A 19,104-nucleotide genomic window follows, 5' to 3' on the forward strand; every position below is an offset into this window, starting at 1 on the left:
GAACTTATAAAGTAGATAGAAATATTTGAAAAGTACACAGAAATATTTTAAACCAATAGCCTATATGAAATCACTGTCAATGCAATCAGGATTTTAAAAGGGCCATGGTTTGGTTAAAATAGAATCAGCAATGTACCTGTCCTTAGAGATCAGTTTTCTTTGTTTTCATTTTAGCTTTGAATCTCCTTCTCTGGTGAAAAATGTCATGCCATTTGCCCTGGAGATTTTCCTGCAATTGGGTTCTCCTCCAAATTCTGCTGCTAAAACAGTGTTTTCTTAGGCAGAATAATCAAATGTTGGAAACAGGGAAAGGACATACCTTTTTCTGTTGTATCCCAAACAGATATCAGGAGTGCTGCCAGCCACCCCTAGAATTCTTCCCAACTCACTGCAGCACACACATCTAATGTGCAAATGTGAGTGTAATACACAGCTGGTACTGGATCACACTCATGGCAGAATGGGGATACCAGATCCCCAAAAGCAGATCATGTGTAGACCTGAAGATGACATGGTGGAATGTGTTGAGTGGCTGTGGAAACAGAATAATTGTGTTATATTATATATGTTCTCTTTTGGTTTTGTTTTGGGTTTTTTTTTTTCCAATTCTGTAGTCTTCGGCACTTGTATTTTAACTAATAGATGAGTTGAAGAGAGAAGAAAGTGACTCAATCCCAAGAACAGAAGCTGTGTATGTCAGACTTCCATTCCAGTTCTGTAGGACAAAAGGGTTTCTTGTCATTCATTTGGGTATCTGAACTTGTTATTGTGTTTATCAGAGCAGTCTCTGATGTTCTGAGGTTCATGAATCACTTCCCAAGTTTAACAACAATAGTGTATACTTTCCTCTCTCCACAATACTTTTCCCCTCAGAATCTACAGCTTCTTAAGGAGGACACATCACTGGGAAATGCTCCATTCCTTTCATATGCATCTAGACTAAGAGGTGCCACATTTATATTCTAGATTTCTCCTTCTCTAAAAAGGAAATGTGGGGGCAGTTATTCACAATTAAATTCAGAAGTCTTTCTAATAATGTTGAATATTTCTGTCAGAACTGTTTAAATAATCAGAGAAAGGAATTCTGCCAAGTTAACTTTACTGGTGACTGAACTTATTTTATAAAATCAGTATTTTGCATTAATCTCATCTGGGTTGATGATTTCTTTTCCCTACTCTCTTCTTTCTTCAAAGCATTTCAATAAGGGCAGCTTCTGTCAGGGCACAAGAGATCATTGTGTTGTGATGCCTGGCAGATATTAGTGATGGAAAAGAAGCAAGTACAGGAATCTGAGTGTTGAAATTTCAATTGATTCCACTGCAGTAGCCAAGAGTACACCCTGGGATGGCAGTCCTGCAGTGGGAAAGGGTGAAGCTCTGAGTCAGTGGAGATTGGGAGGACAGAGTTATCTTTTAGTCTAACTCCCACATCAGTTCACCACTGAAATCCCTTAAGGGCAAGTGTACAACCTTCCCTTTCCAAATCTCACCTTAAGGAGGAGAAATCCAGGGCGGCTTCTGCTTGGAAAGCCCACCACATCCATGGATTTTACCCCTTTTTAATTTCCAGGCCTCTCCATTTTTTCCAATGGCCTGTGGCCTCCTCCACAGCCCAAGGTCCTGCAGTGGCAGCAGCCTGCCCTGGCAGAGGTGTTCCAGCACTAGGCAGGGGCTGGCCAGGGCAGGTTTGAGGAGATGATGTGGAAGTCTCACCAGGTTGATATTGTGAATTTTTGCACAGTGTTGGAAAGACATGTACACTGAGAGTAGATATGGGGATATGATGGTGAAGTTGTGCATGAAAGCAGCTTCCCAGCAACACAGAAGATGCTGGGCTGGACTGAAGATGCACAGAAGAAATTGGTCATTTGTAGGTATTTATGTTTGCTGGAAGACAGATATTGCGCTGCTAAGTTTTTTCTTGTGAGACATCACAGGGATTGGGTAGAGAAATAATAAACCCACTTCATTTCACATGATATTGAAGATCAGATCTCTTATGTTCAAGTCATAAAAAAGAGGGAAAAAAAAATCAAACCAGAATCAGAACATATTGTCTTTGCCCATGGAAAAATTTTCACAGTAAAGTGTTGAACAAAAGGCCTTCAAACTTCCTGAGGAAACCCTTGTTTTCCAGATGCTTTTTGATACTTCCTGCTCTCTATTGAATGAAAGAGCTTAAATTTAAAGACAGGTGCAGACTGAATCTCTTGTTCTTAGAATCTCTTTCACTGATGTCAACAGTTAGAAAACTGCAGCAAAAAGTAACAAAAACTTTCATTCTTTTCACATGTCCTTTAAGTTCAGACGCTTTGATAAAAATAAGAGATAAATAGACTCATATGGTTTAAGTAATATTTTTTAAATCAATCTTTTTAACAAGCTGAATTAATTTCTTTGTCACCTGACTTTCTGAACAGACCAGCAGTCATTAGAAATGACCTTTATTTCTATTAGTGTTTTTTTCCTTCAGTAGCTGAGTCTAGGTGCATTATCTGGCTGAGTGGCATGAAAATTATGTCGTTCAGTTGTTCCTTAATAGAAGATTTATCTGACAAATACTTTCCTAAAGTAGCATTCCATCATCAGTGCCACTCCCTCTGGTGCCATTTTATCAGGAAGTGTCACTATGAGAAGAAAGAATAAGACCCTCTCCTTCTACTGAGACATGAGCAAACCAGTGGGTGTAAAGGCCCAGAAGAAAACACTCTCAGCACAGCAGAGGGCTGCTATAGGGGCATCAGCCAGTGCTTGGTGTAGTTCAGCCTGTATTAGCACTATGATGGCTATATTCAATTCTGATTTTAACAGAATTGAATATAGCTCTCACACAGAAGTCTGAGGCCAATTCTAATATTCTGCATTTGGTATTTTTGGAATTTCTGTTTGTCTGCTATGGAGGAAAGTTCAGACAATTTTCCACTAAGTTATTATTGCTCATCAGTTTCTATTCCCAATGAATGAGGATGCTTCAGACCATAAATCTTTGACCGGTCCAGGCTAAGTGTTGCCACTCCTGGGCTTCCAGCCAGCATAATTTTGTGGGGAGAAATTATACAACTTGATGAGAAAGAAGTAAATAGTCCTGTGTTAGCAGCTATTTGAAATAGCAGCTGTTTAAGGCTATGCAGCAACGGGGGATATTAGCAATGTTACTGGGCCAGCTGTAGGTGGTTACCATATGCACACATGGCCACATGCTGTGTCCTATTTGTCCAATGTGAGACTTTTCATTTACTGGTAAATGTGATGGTGATATTTATAGTGGTCACTGCTGAAGTACTTGAACAGATTTGTGTAATCTGTCTCCCTGCAGTATGGAAATGGGATGTGGATAAAGAGGAGAGGAATGTCTAGCCTATCATATTTTGTACTTTTCAGGATCACAGCTGTGTCCCCTGCTCTTAATACCAATATAGAGAACTGAGTTTGTGCAGTTTGTCTGCATGGACCCACACACAAGTCTGGGATGGGATTGGAGGGTGAGCTGAGTGTCCATGCCATGACCAAGTGCTCAAATATCCATGAGAAAAGTAAATGAAAGTGGCACAAACATGTTTGCAGGTCTCACGTGGACAGCAAGTGAAAAAGCTGCTGTAGGTTTTCATTCCTGCACCTTCATTCTTATTTATGTCAAAGAAACTAAAATAAGACCAGTAGTTTATTTTCACTTTTCCTCCTAGATCCACCTACTTTGTTGCATTTTATCCCCCAGTCACTAATGCAAGCTGCAGGATATAGTGAGCCCTGATCCAGCAACTCTAAGGACAACTAGATCTAGAAATTCCTTAATTTAGAAAACTTGGATTTGTCCTTTCCCAAGAAATTATAATTTTTTTTTGTTAGTCTGAGTAGACATGAGATGAAAGGTAAACTGTAAACACCTCAATTTAAAGAGAACATCTTAAATTATTTTAAGGAATATTTAAAAAAAAAAGTTAGAAATAATTTTTCTGTCCCTCTAGGGCTTGTACGTAATATTTAAGTTGTCTTCACCAGTGCAGGAATACAAAAAGAAAGCAATGACAAATTTTATACATGTTGAAAAGAGAAAGGAAAACAAGACAGTATGTTTCCTCAAAAATATATTACAGCCAAAAAGGTTTTTTTTCTCTTTTGTTTGGAAATTTCTACATTTCCTTTAGTAATCAATGCAACCTTACTAAACGGTATAATGTGCTGAGCATGCATAAGACATAAGAATATAAAACCAAGTAAGGGATTACGATTTTCTGAGCTAATTTATTTTTTACATCAAAATCATTAGTGGTTCGAGTCTCCCTAAATTCAGGTCTCTGACATTTAAAACTTGCAGAAATAGCCATTTTATTTCTTTTTGTATTAAATCAATACTTCTTTCAAAAATAGCCACATGTACTTGGACTTAGTCTCCTGAATTATCCTTTGCTTGGGAGAGACTACATATTTTATTAAAACAGTGGCATTTTCATAAAGCAAAACATTTGCCCTAGCATCTGCTTAAAAGAATAATGAGAGAAATATACAAATTTAATAAGGACACGAGCCTTTTTTTGGCAGCACAAAGTAGCATGAAACCTGGCCTTTCACATCAGAAATTATTTTTGGCCTCTGGAAATTTGGACCACCTCCTCTTAGACCAGTTTGCAGCTGCTGGGCTAACCCACCTCTTCCAGGAGTGCTGCCCACTCTCTGCCGGCTCGTCACCAGTGCATTTACCCTGGCTGCTCACCTGCCTGCCTGGGAACCAGCCAAGCCCAGGCGCTTTCCTGACCTGTCTGTGCAGCCATCTGGAAGGGGGCAGGTGCCATTATTCAGAAGTGCTTTGGTAGATGGCTTTAGGGGCACAAAAAGCTCCCAGCAGGAGCACAGACCATGCCACGTGGTTGGTAAAGCATCTGTCCTTGAAGAAAATGCTGCCTGTCTCAGGCAACAAGCATAGGAAATGTATGAAAAATGAGGAGGAATACAGTGTCTTGGGGTGGGATGGTGCTGTGGTGTTTTTTCAGCTGCTCCCACAAGGAGAGAGCAGTACCTTGAGCAATTGAGTTTCTCTCCGTTGTGCTTCTTACCCTGCACAAAGGACAACTTCTCATCTCTTGGTAGTCTTACACTGGAAAGCATTTCACAAAGGGAGGGATAAAAATCGATAAGGAAAGCAAAAAGTCAAAGCAAATGCAGTATATGGGAGGAGAGATTGTCAGTTCCATGTCTTTAAGTAAATGCTGGGGGGAAAAAAGGTCTTTCCTGCATGACCTTGACTGCTATGTTGGAGCATAAGGTAGAGTGCTTAATACTGTCTGCAGCCCTGCTCTCTCTCTGCCTTTCCTGTGGTACCTGTGGATATGTCTGCTAACGGTGGCAGGGATGACAGTTGTTAGCTGGACAATGTTTGGACACTGCCAAATCCTTTTGCACAGGTCACGGTCTGCCTGGTGGCAAATGGCAGTTGAAAAGCTCTGTGTAACACATTAACAAATTCTTTTGCTGTCCAGACCTCTGAAGTATTTTAAAAGCTTTGTTTGAAAGCTCAAGCTTTTCTGCTTCACAGCCCATTTTTTGTTTCTTGTCTCATGGTAATGAATTGACTCTTAACTACGAGTTACACCTCACAGGAACTGTAGAGGTGTGACCTTTGTAGAAAAGATAAGACTCCTCCCTGTGAAGGTCTCATGAAGTTGGCTTTGGAATATTTCCCAACCACCCATCTCACAGGCAGCAGCAGGATTTGAGCCTGTCTTGTTATAGTGAATAATCAGCTGTAAAGTCATTAATTTCAGTGGAGTTATTAATTGATACTGGTGCAAAAAACCCCCACCATTTTCCCTGAATGTTGTGGAAAGATGGCAACCAACAGACTGAACGGATCTGTTTCTCAGTGATCTCTCAGGCTGGGGAGGTACCCAATCTGTCCATGCTGCTTTTGGCCATCTGAGCTTCCCTTGAGAATTTAGATTTCTATTTAAGTTGCATACTGTTTTTATTCATATTGGCTTTGAATATGTTTCATGTCTTTTTTTTTTTTCTTCTTTTTCCCCTTTTCCTTCAGTAATAGTAAAAATCTGTTTTTCTTCCCTAACTATGTGCAGGCTGGCATGGCTTTGACTTACGATCCAACAGCTGCTATACAGAATGGGTAAGAAATGCATGTTTTCTTATGTCTTTTGTAAAATTAGTTTGAATGTCATCTTCTGTTTTCTCTTTCTGCAGTGAAACTTTTTGAAAAGAAAATCCACTCGGTCATATTTTTTTTCTGAAGCATATAATGCTATATTGTCAAGTTCTTCTTTAGTTTTCCTTTTCTTTTTATGCCTTCTTGTTTGCAATATCCATTTGAATGGGAAGTTGTTTTTTCTAATAGTTTCCATCTCTATTTGGCAAGTGTTAGTAGATGTCTTTTTAATCTCTCTCTGTCATGAAGTGGAAACCAGTAAAGTTTCCCTTTACTGACTTGGCTTTTGTTAAAATAATCACTGAAGATTCCAACGTATTTTGAATAATAGAGCTGTTACTTCATCTGGGGTTCTTTCTGCAGGCTGGCTGCCTTCCATGTCATTGTCTGAATAAAAATGCCAGATAGGGAGAAAGCCTTAAATTAGTGTGTAAGCAGATGGGATTTAAGGGTAATATTCTGAGCAACACTCTTCTTTATTTCTCAGCTACCATTTGTTGACACAAGGAATTGCAATTTTTTCTCAAACCAAGCAGTGAAATTACATCACCATATTATTTACCTGCATGATTACTTTTCCAATTATTTCATAAACTAGAAAAACATATCCTCTTTATTTAGCTCTCTTTTCAGCTAGGTTAACAACAATTTGAAAAGAGGCAGGAAGTTCATCCCTGAACTCTTTGACAGTCACTCTCTGATCAGAGAGATGCATGAGATGATTATCAAATGCCACGCATACTCTCACCTGTGTTCTCCAGCTGAAGGGGTGAATTTATTGATATAGATAAGAATGGGTTTATTTGTTAAATATTTGTTAGTGCACTGCTAGTTGAAGGAAAAAAACCCTAACATTCCCAGTAGTTTAAAAAATCAATAGTAATAGTTAGTCTATTTTGCTTAATTTTCCTTTATAAGGAGTAATTTTGTAGGACTTGTGATATTCCTGTGTTGTGGAGAAAGAGACCAAACTCAGAAGAATAAAGAGCTTGTTTGTAATTGTGATTTCAGAATTCTCTGCTTCTATTTTCCTGTACTGACCACCACATGAGTTATTCTTCTCTATTGTCATACTTTTCAGCTGCTAAAACATTATAATCTATAAATAAAAACATCACTGGTTCACAGTACACCAGTGTTTCATGTGGACAGCTGGCTTTTTTTTTTTTTCATTTAAGTTCCTGCATGTCAATTGTGTGAGTGTTTTGGAAACCATAGTTTGAATGACCCATTGAGACTAATATGATTTTAATTCAAGAAGAATTCTTTTGAAGTTATGAAAGTTATCTCAGAATCAGACATTATTTATATCAAAGAACACCAATGGTGTTCAGGCTGCTCAGGTGGTTTGGTCATTCGATTGCTTGAACATGCTGTCACTGATCACGGGTAAAGAAATTGTACCCAATGGAGAATTTCAGTTCTGCAGTTTTTTAAATCTTTTATTTTTAAGGCAAGAAATAAATTAAATTCCAGTACCAGATATCTCTCTAAGAGTGACAATTAATTATTACTTTGACATATGTCTTTTTTCTAAAGTGTCAAAATATTTTCAGTTTTATCAGGACTAAACCATCATTCAAAATGCTCTTGTGGTGAGATCTTGATTGTGTGCAGTATCATGAAGATCACCAGGACCTTTTTGGTCCAACAGGATTTTTTTATCTCCCCAGACATTCACACAGTAATCTCTACATATCCTGTGGTTTTAAGTTTTTTCTGTTTTTCATAAGCCTCTTTACTTGCAAGTATAGTGAAAATCTAGCTCAGGAGTTTTATTTTAATAAAGTCTGGGAGCACCTTGATGTTTTGCTTGTGAAATGTGTACATTTGATCTGTTGCTCGCTGACACAAGACACAGGCATTGGTGTGTGGCCATGGGGAAAGAGGCTTAAAGGCTCTTAAGCTCTGTGAAGTAACAGGTTAACTCAGCAAAGGGGCATCTTCCTCATGGGAGGGCAGTGTGGCACACCCACCCTGTGCTTAAAAGGCTGCAGAATATTTGGCTGTAATGTGGGCCAAGCCACTTAGGTTTGCATGGAGCAATGTCACCGAAAGATCTCTAAAACAAAGGTCTTCTCCTTGTAGCATTCAGCTGGGGTCACCAGTGCTGAATGTAGTGAACTGAGTCTAGGGATGAGAAATGTAAAGATACCAAGTCAAGGTGATGATTCAGAAGAGTTACAAATCACCAAAATTTAAAAAGAAAGATTAACTGCCCATGCTGACATTTACTAGAGTTCTTTATAGGGTTGATAGATGCATTTGGATGCATCTAAATTGCTAAATCCACACAGGATTATGTGGAGGATGGAAGCCTACTAGAGAACCATGTCTCTGCAGCAGATGTCATGGGGTGGTACTTAAAATTCACAGTTCCTTAGGAAGTGTGGATTATATTAGGTTTTGAGTTGGGCCATAACCAAACCTCAGGGAAGCATCTGGACTCTTGTTTCCAGATGAAAAGATAGGTTCTTATTGTTCATGGTGTCGTACTATCACTTTTATTACCATATAACTGCATATTTGCCTTGAAAATGTACAGCAGAAATAAAACAGAGTGTGAGAGAGGCTCTCACTAAAAATGACTATGACTTTTTTCCTCTACTAAGAAATAGATGATTTTCTTCTGAGTCTATTACATTGTAAAGCTTGATTCTCCATTTCATTATATTGTTTTTATGCCTGTGTAGCTCTGTTTAAGCATCCAGTGGAGTTACATCAGCATAAAACTGGTATAATGGAGTGGAGAATCCAGCCCATAGTGTACCATAGCATTGCAGTATGAGGTACCGAGGATATGGTAAGCACACACTTCAGTAGATAAGATCTTTTCACTTGGCAACCACTTTGCCTTTTTTTTGTTTTATAATAAGCCTTTTCTGAATTGTGTTTATAAAGGTACTCAGGTTTTATTTTGGGGAGCAGTAGTGTGCCTGTTGTAATATGCTATTGATTTTTCAATTTGTGGCATTAACATTGTTTTAGTAGTTTTATGCACTCATACAAGGAGCAGGATAGAGCTCTTGTACTTGCACTGTAAGGAAGCTCATTTAGAATGTTCCTGAGGCTGGAGTCCTCCTGGCCATTTGACTAGATTGCGATGTGCTTTATCAGTTCAGTGCCTCATATCTGGGGGACAATTTTGTGCATTTGCTGGCCAATGGGCTCAATATTCAGATAGGTCTTTTCCAACTCCAACATCTGACTGTGGGCCTTGTTGCAACAGAAAATTGCTGCCTTGATAATGCTTGGTAATATTCTTACATTATGTGAGCCCCAGGATGCTATTTATGAATCTAACTTTTTCAGTACTGCCCACAGGCACGAGGCATGAGCAAATGGTGTTTATTGCAGTGCAAATAGGATCTTGCTCTTGTGCAGATTCTGTCTGGAAGCTTGCACATTCCCCAATAGAATGGGAACCATATGGATTTTTTTTTCCCCGCTTTTTGGCAGGGAAGTAGTGACCAGACACTGCAGATAATGCAGTCCTCAAATGCAAAGGGAGTGTTGGTGTAGCAGAGGAGTATGTGCTTTGTCTGTTAAGCAACAGAAACTGTTGTTAAAGCACTGTCTCTGTGTGCCTGATGAAGTACCGGAAATTTGCTTCTTTTTAACATTGCTTAGAAATGTGTTCTTTTCAGCCTCTTATAATAACCCCTCTTCAAGAACTTCCAGGAGCATCTTTTTGCCTACTAGTGATGAGTTTCTCCTTTGCTTATGGAATCTAGGCATGCTGAAAAAGTCTATTTTTAACACAAGGGTGACGTCCATTTTGCCTTGCCCTTGCCACCTGCATGCTTGTGCTCCTAGCACTGCAACTGCAACTGAGGAGCAGGGACATTGTCTTGCACCTGCAAAAAACTGCTCAGATCAATGTAAGGATGCAAACTGCATCTGCAGAAAATTCAGCTGAGCCTTCTGGAAATAGAGCTCACAGGTCAACTACACCACAAAGCCTACAGCTCTCATGATACCTAGTACACTGTACTAGATACACTGTGTGCATTTTAATGCCAGGAAACTTGGAGGCATAATTTAATATATTTAAGACAAATCAAAGCCAGTATAATTCATATCTCTTTCCACTCCTCTTTTTGATGTAGATATTCTGATGACTGAGAATCCTGTATTCCCTTGAATGAACTTAAAACATACATCCTCCACCTCATTTCACCTCTCCCTAAGCCTAAAGAAAAAAAAAGAAGGCAAAGCCTAAGACTGAATATAGGAAGGTCCTCAGCTGCAAATGTTGTTGTCTTACTGTAGTGTTTGTGCCAGAACAGTCCACTCTTGTGTTTTTGTTCCCCTTGTCTCTTATTAGATCCCAGGCATGCCCACTTATGCCAGTTATATATGAGGATAATAGCCCATTTGTATGTAAAGAGAATTTAGAGAGATGCCTCAGTGTCCTGTGGGTGAGGGCATGTTGAGCCCTTTTTGTCAATGAGCCCTGCCCTGGCAGCAAATGACTCCAGCAGTGTGGTAGGTTGAGCATCCCATACCTCAGGGTGGCTCTGCTTGAGTCCATCCCTAGCAAGGAGACCTCTATCCTCACCACACCACTGTTCTTCACATATGGCAGAGACATCCACATCCTTTACTATTAGATCCTTTTGGCCACAATTGGCCCTGAGGAAAGAAGACAAGCCTTTGTCTCTTGATGTAAGAAATTCCTGACTGCAAAATAATTTCTTTGCAGCCTGTTGCAGTGGCTGAGATTGTAACACTTGATCTTTTATTATTATTATTATTATTATTAAAATTGAAATATATGAACTGGATTTTCCTGCACTGTCATTTGCAGCATCAGAGTTTCTTCCTTTCTCTTCTTTAATGCCATTGTGCAGGAATTTTCCCAATACAGCTGAATGTCCTGGTGGTATGTTTTATTTGATCTGTATTTGAGAGCATTCCAAATGTTGACAGATAAATGGTATTGGCAGGGCTGTGAGAAGGGCTGTATTTTCCACGTTACTGTAGTATATATTCTACAGGCTTGTGTACTATTCAGATAAATGCATCTCTAAGCTGAAACTGAAATGGCAAGCTGTCTGTCAAATTCTTGGCTTAGCACACATTTTCTGTAAATTTGTTAATATTTGCTGGGATTTATTGGAGAGTTTATTCCAAAGAGTCAGCACTATTCCCAAATGGAAAGTTATTTCTTCCCTGTACTTGTCTTTGTCCAAGTGGTTCATACGTGGTTAAGGGTATGAGCCCAGCATCAATGCCAGGTTTATGAACAGAATGAGAAAAGAATAAACAAAAATATATGGTTTTCTCAAAAGATTTTTGTTTTATATTATTTTTTAGTTTAAAAGATTTATATATATTTCTATATATTACACATTTTACCCATAGACTAAATTCTGTGAGTCTGCCATTGACTATTTTCATTTGCTGCACACAACATTTTTTGGTTGATCCACTTAGCAAGAGCAGAGCCCAAGTGATTTCTGGCTAACATTGATCTGGGAGAAGACCCCTGTAAAAGGGGTTAGATAATATGCAACATGCTAGTGCCATAGATGACTCTGCCTAGTGGTATAAAAATCCTTTCTCCCTCGATGTTGTGTGAAGCTAATATTTGGTACAAGCATGGGGATACAATTGCCTCTAAGTTCTTATAATAGGATATATATAAAATTGGGCAAAGGCACAATTTTAAAATAGTCTCTGTGCGAGCATTGTGAGGGCTGATAAATGGTCCTAAAATAGCATTATATTTCTATTAAACAAAAAATCGCTCAGATGCCACCTGCTGCTTTTGGCATTTTAAAATCTGATTTGGAATAGGAAGAACAAATGATTGCTTCTCTGTCTCCCTCTCTCCCCTCCTAACTTTGAATGTTTCCGCCCAATGTTCAAAGAGAGCAGCCTGTTTTTCCAAGGCTATTGGTTGAAGTCGGTAGTTATTTGAGCCTGCATCCAGAATGAATGCATCCAGTCTGAACTAGACTGATTAGTACTAAATCTGTGATGCCAGGGCGATCAGGAAATAGAGCACTTGTTTAAACACCAGTAATGATTTTTTTTTTTTTCTGCATAGCTCTCATGGAAAGCTACTGTTGATTGCCTCAGAGTAGGGAGGGGAAAAATATAGAAAGAGAGGGAATGCAATTCACTTCACTGTGCAGAATCTTCTGTTACTTACTCGTGCATCCTATATGAGAAAGATTTTCATGAGATTTAAATTGTACAAAAGAACACTGCATGTGAGTGTTTCTCTCAGAGTCTAAAATACAGGCATTTAGACATCAGTAAAACCACAAACATTCTTTTTTAAGCAATTTTATTGTTCTGGCTTACAGTTAAAACTGCAAAAAGGTCAAATGCAAAAATCTATACAAGCATACACATATTAAGTACTAACACAATCCAGCAGTAGTGATGATATTTTCCAAGTGATAATTTTATCAATAATCATTAACGCACAGGGAAGGAGAAAGAATATAACATTTATTACCATCAGGCAAGAGATGGTGTAGGTTCTGTTCATAGCATGCAACAGTGGAAATAAAACCGACTAAATCTGAGATTTTTAGTGCTGCCTGGGGCATTTAGCCTCATAATTCCTGATACATTTCATCAGAAAAAGGGGGTTTTGCTCTCTGCATAGATGAGTACAAAAATTTCAGCCAGAGTTTTTGTAGCCTCCCCTTAATAAAATAATTCAGGCATGTATATAGAATATGTTATTCTCAGCACTGAAGCACTAGGATATGAAAAGAAAACAGTAACCTCTGTAAAAACGAAATCAGTAATGTTGTCTTCTATGTTGTGTAAGAAATTTCCTTTCACTAGCTAGCGCCCTGGAAAATCAGCTGTCTTTGCATCTCAGATAATTGCTTCTTGTATTGTGAAGTTCTATATCTGTGGTAGTTGAACTGAAAAAAAATATGCTTTGTGTAAATATTCCTCCTCCTTTCCATTTTCAAGATCTGCTCAATGGAGCCATCACATCTTTTTTTATTGTGGTTTTGGAAATAGATGGACATAATTACCTGGGTAGACTCTTTTTGTCTTTGCCCAGGAGGCAGTGAATTATTTAGTCAGAGCCTAAGTAGTTAAAAGGTTCAAAAACCTCTTGCCTTTGTTCTTTGCAGATTTTATTCCTCACCGTACAGTATTCCAACAAACCGCATGATTCCACAGACATCAATCACGCCATTCATTGCTGCTTCCCCTGTCTCTACATATCAGGTACGTCAGATATGCTCTTGTCTACTGTGTTTCTCAGTTAACAATGTTTTGGATGTGGATGAAGGTTGAGTGTATACCACAGAAAACTGTGAGTGCTTGCACTCTTGAGTCACTCTTGAAACAAAGGGCTCTCCAGTAATATTCAGGTATCATTGGGTAGTTTTAAGTGTTTCCTGCATTCTTTACAGCAGTAGTGAAAGCCACTGTAATTCTTAATTTCAATCAGCTTCTCTGATAAACAACATTTTGCTTAATTTCCAATTGACAACACCAGAAGCTTATAATTCTTATTGAACCGTTTCCTTGTTTTGGCTCCCCTTCATTAGCCAAATTTTTTTTAAGTGTTTCTTTTTCATAATTTATGTTGACTGCATTATACTTTGACCAACTATATTTTTTCCAGTGACTACATCCTTTAAAAGTACTCATTTTTGTCCAATAATCCCTGACAAAGCAAATTACTTGAGGATAAGTGTCCTCAAATCGTTCTTTAGTCTGCTACATGCCAAGTCGTTCAGAATTTCTCTTTTCAGCATATCCCTCTCAGATCTCCACTGGGAAATTATTATCTTGTTTTGTCTTTCTGAGATGGAAGTCAAAACCAGATTGTATATTTTTATTATTAGCCATTGTCTGGGAACTTACCACTTCACAGAAGCTGGTCATTGACTGTACATTTTCCAATTTTAGTTTTTTCTCTCTTGTGCCATCAGTGCTTTTTCAGCCCTGAGTCTTACCTGAAATAAGCTACCCAAACTTTCAAACTGCATGGTGGGCTGTTCCTAATGTTCGGGTTGGTTGGTTGGGGCCAGGGGATTGTAGATGATATGGTACTGCTTTAAACTTGGTCTTCAAAGATAAATGATTCCTGTAATTCTCTTTGAACGTTGTGTTATTTTATTTGAGATGGCTATGTAGCCCTTCCAAACAAAAGTTGTTTTGATGAGGTAAATTCAGTAAATTTCAGTAATGTCAGCACCAAAGAAGAGTCAATGCCAGAGATATATGCTGCATTGCGTGCAGCCCACACACAATTTTCTCAGTAGCAAAGCTGGCTTAAGAGCCATACTACTTCCCATTCAGGCCACTGATTTCAGGCCACCCCAGCCACTTACTTTCATCACTGCTCCACAGTCCACAGTTGCTCCCCTTTTCCCATTCAGGTTTGAACCATTGCATCAGTTTGTGGTTTCATGCATTTGCAGCAAAAGCATTCTTTTTTTTTTTTTTCTTTTTTTCTTAACCTGTATCATTTTCCTTAGATAGTTTGCAATATAAGCCCAAAGACATTTACCCTAGCACTGTGAAGGAGCTGCAGTGGTGCAAGAGTGAGAGCAATGTGCAGCAGCAAGCTGTGGCAGCTCTAGTGTTTTTTTAGCAGAAAATGTTGTAGTAGAGGTGTGTTCACATGTGGGTGTGCTGGTTTTGGTTCTCAAGATGTTTTACTGAACTTTCTTTTCTACAAAAAACAGACTTTGATAAACATATACAAATGTTGGAGCACACTGTTACACAATTAATTCTCAACACTTTCTTCATTAACAAAATCACAAGGCATCTAGGGAAGTGGGACCTTGTAGCTTTCTCCTTGTTATTCCTGGTCATGCTCAGTCTGAGGTGCTGCACACCCATCTCTGGGACAGCAAGTGAGGTGTCCTCTGATGGCTCTAGCACTGCTACATCTTTTGTGTACTTGTGTGTTGTGGTGTCCAGACTGATGCAAAAGGAAACTAAAATACAAAATTCTATAGTATGTGGGACATTCACACATAGCACAAAAGGTAGTTATGGCTCAGAGGTGCCACAACAAATATACAAACACTCTATAATGTGTCTAATTCTAAGTAAAATTGTTATATCCTTGAAATATATTACATGGCAGTCAAAAGGCAGAATAACAAAGAAAGTCTTTGGTTCATGCATATGAAATTCTGGTGGGAACAGACCCCAGGATGCTCAAGCTAAGAATGATCCTGGAGGGGCAGACTTCTTAAGCCAGCTTTGCCATGAAAGCTTTCAATTAGAATAATTCTCAAAAACTCTGAATTAGATCTGCAGTTCTTACTGGAAACAGATCAAGTCATTCTGGGATTTCTGAAAATGTTATACCTTTAAAAGTTCATACAGATACTTTTGAAAATAAACTTTGAACATTTTCTGTCTCCTGCACTGTCGGTTGGATGACATGTTCATGATTATACTGATGGATGAAAGCAAACAATGCAAATGAAAAAAGAGGACAACATGGAATATTGAAGGCTACTTTACGAGATAAAATGTTGTGATTCACAGAAGTGGTGCAATCACTCAGACTTCTGCCTTTGGTGGAAAACATTATCAAATGAAATTTGAAAGCTTTTTCCTTTATCAATAACTTTATGAAGCATAAATTAATTTTGTGTTGCATTATAGGACTTAAGTGTTTTTTTAAAATTAGCACCCTTAGTTGTAATAGAGAGAATATTTTCAAGTAAATCTTTAAGTTTTTAAACTTTTCTATGCTAATTAAAAGTATTTGATGTGCAGGTCCAGAGTACTTCATGGATGCCTCATCCGCCATATGTTATGCAACCAACAGTAAGTGGATACTTGGTTCTATCTGGCTAAAAGTGCTTCCATTGTAGCCTTGCTCTGCTTGTCCGGCCACACTGAAGTCCTGGGTCATGTAAGAGCAGCCAGCTGCTCCCTGAGACAAGAGCCCTCTGCCGTAAAGATTCTGTTTCGTTAAGGAGCACCATTTGACGTAGTGGAAAGGGGAGGATGGGAGATGTGTTATCTAATTGCATTGATTGTAGGAGAGTAACAGGTTCTGAAGCGTTGCTTCTGAAGCTGTGCTTCAGGGACTGCAAGATAACCGCATTCCTGCATACTTTGAATTGCCAGGATCAACACGTGACCATTCCCTTACACGCTTATCCATCAAAAATGCCCTGTGCAGTTTATATCAAGGATCCTCACTGCCTCAGTAATGCATTTCAACGTGGTGGAAAAGGATGAAGCACAACTGTCTTAGAGAGTCTCTAACAAATCTGAATCTGCTTTATGATTTGGCCAGTCAACTCTTTCCTCCTCTTCCCCAAGTAAATTGTCATCTTTATCAATTTATAACTACTTAAAGCTGCATTATGTTTCTAATCAACATTCTTTAGAACTAGCGCAGCTGATTTTTGTTTGCCTCACAGAAGAGTTTTGATGCTCTTTACCTAAATATTAGCGATATATCAGGAGAAAACACCATACTGAATTCCACTATAGACAGATCACTTCAGTTACATTTCTACCTTTTTTGAGTTTCTCAGGTATAGATCCACTTGACAGTGCCATTAATCAAAATTGAAATGCATGCTCCACATAATCATCAATACATTGATTTTTAGAAGAGGAGTAATATTAAAATGAAGGTCTGTAGCTTAGGATTGTTTGTTATTTATATTTTTGTTCAAATATTTTGACTTCACAGTAGTGTAACTTCTGGTGAGTTAGCTGTACAGCAACATGGATATATCTACATATCTTTTTAGTTGCAAAAGTCTCTCATCCCAATTTGCAGCCTCCTTTCCACACGCCTCAGCTCTCTGGAGGCAAGTCCTTCAGTTCTCTCACAAGGCAGGGAGCATAGTGTGGGACTGACTGGGCACCCAATTCCTGCTGCTGCACCTCTCTGCAGACCCTGGGGGAACTTTCCATCTCAGTGGAGTAAAGCGGTTGCTGTATTCCTTGTAGGGAGATGAAATGTATTGAAATTCACAGTTAACATCAGTCCTGTATTCAAATATTTGGATTTAATAGCATACCACAAGAAGTCTTATATGTGTGCATTTGATGAGTTATGAGACTTGTGGAAGCCAGAGAAGTTCCAATCCTTGCAGAAAGACTCCCTTTCTAAAAGAAAAACCTAAGCACTCTACCAATCCCAGATTTTGTGTATTTGGGTGTTTGAGTTTTATTTGACAATATTGAGCAAAGCATTTTTTTGCAGTGCTAGTAGAGGTATTATTACGAAGTAATTAAATGTATTTACCCCTTAGTAAGGACATGAAGAAAAAATTTGTCTTTTATAGTGAGTAGCACCCTCAAAATGCTGAGTTAAATTGGTGTTCACTGTGAACCAGAGAGTCATGTCAAAAAAGGGAAGTGTGATTCTAGATGGAAAAGCAGAGGGACAGTGGATAAGTGGTCTATCATTTCTGTTCCAGTCTCATTGCTGTTGTGGGTCACTTCCATGTGTTTTCTGTAGCAATCCTGGACTCTTCACTGACAGATTTTTCCCATATGTTTCCAAAGATTATGTTCTTAAGAGGACATGAGGCATTTAGTACCAAGGAAGCATAAAAACCAAAAAGGCAGAACTACCATTCCCCAGGTTTCATTCAGAGATGAATTCTTTATTAGAAATGTCTGAAAACTTGTCAGAGTATTGCCACACAGAGAATTCATGAGACTTCAGAACTAATGGTCTGTTTTGAAAGAAAATAAAGAATCTGTGTTCATTTTAAGTTTCTGTAGTTCCATGCCTAACTATATATAGACTCTATTCTAGGCACCTCCATAACTAAAAGAAAAAAAAAAAAAAAAAAAAAAAAGAAAAGATTACAATAAAGTTGGCAGAATTAAGGGTGTGAGTTTTGGTAATCCTGTGAGCTGATGAAACTGGGAACTTTCCAATTTGGTTAGCTTTGTGTTTCTTCTTATAAGCTAGTTTTCCATGCTACTATCTAAATTGCCACCACTTTACTTCATAATATTTTATGAGGTGATTGATTGCGGCATGTGACGTCCCCCTGGACACCACTGCAGATAAATGTTACATTCCCCTTGCCCCAGGAAGGAGAACATTTTGTTAAGCCTCTATTATTCTTTGTCAGTAGAGATGAACTCATACAGAAAGCATAGTTTGAATTGCTCAAACAGTGGTAGTTAATTCTTTGTTTTGATTATAAGTATCTACTAAATCATGTTACTGGATGATTAGCTTTTCATTTCCAACAGAAAGTCCTACTTGATATTTATGTATAATTTAACAGCACGTAGTGTCCCTCATGACAAAAAGACAGGCAGAGAGCCATGCTGTAGAGGAGACAAAGAGGGTTTTTCACTAAGCTTGCTGTGCACAGACAGGGCAGTGTTCTCCCAGACTGGGAGCCTTGCTGACAGGAGGGAAGAGCTGTGCTGCACAGCACTACCATCCTGTGTCTGTCTGTCCCTCCTCTGCCTGCCCATCTCATCTCCCTTCCCACCTGCCTCCCTGCGCAGCAAATACAAAGCTTTCTTCTGCGATATCCCCTGCAGTAGCTTGGCCTGTCAGACGTTTTTGTCCTTTATTTCCCTTTGTATATCAATTTCTGCCACATTTTCCTGATGTTTGCATGTGTGCATTCTGTATCCACTTGCTTGGTGGATTAAAAAGCCCACTATAGTAAAAGATCGTATCTCCAATTCCTTCTGTAGCTTTTTAACTACAACCAGATAAACTTCTGACCCTAAGAAACAAAAATTACATATATATTAACTCAAAATATTTGAGTATACTGGTCTCCCTTCTCAGCCTTGTTTGTTGTCTTCTTACTTCTGTGATACTCTTAAAAACAGAAAACAACCAAAGCTGCATTTTGTAAGAAAACAATAGTCAGAACATTTTTGTCCTAAAAAGGATGCTGCAGGTATAGAACTGATATTGTAGGACATTGCTAGTAAACAACTGCAGATACAATTTTTAGAGGGGTTTTATTTTTGGTTATCAGTGA

General features: G+C 38.6%; 1 protein-coding gene across 1 annotated transcript in view; it reads left to right on the plus strand.

The window, feature by feature from the left end:
* The window catches only part of RBMS3 (RNA binding motif single stranded interacting protein 3), a 439,534-nt gene that overhangs the window by 358,548 nt on the left and 61,882 nt on the right, over positions 1-19,104 (plus strand). The window contains exons 8-10 of the mRNA XM_066571247.1: positions 6,069-6,115; positions 13,264-13,360; positions 15,887-15,937. Of these exons, the coding sequence (XP_066427344.1) occupies positions 6,069-6,115; positions 13,264-13,360; positions 15,887-15,937 (195 nt within the window). The remainder of the gene's footprint in view (positions 1-6,068; positions 6,116-13,263; positions 13,361-15,886; positions 15,938-19,104) is intronic.

This window comes from Molothrus aeneus, chromosome 1 (genome assembly GCF_037042795.1).
Source record: "Molothrus aeneus isolate 106 chromosome 1, BPBGC_Maene_1.0, whole genome shotgun sequence".
NCBI lineage: Eukaryota > Metazoa > Chordata > Aves > Passeriformes > Icteridae > Molothrus > Molothrus aeneus.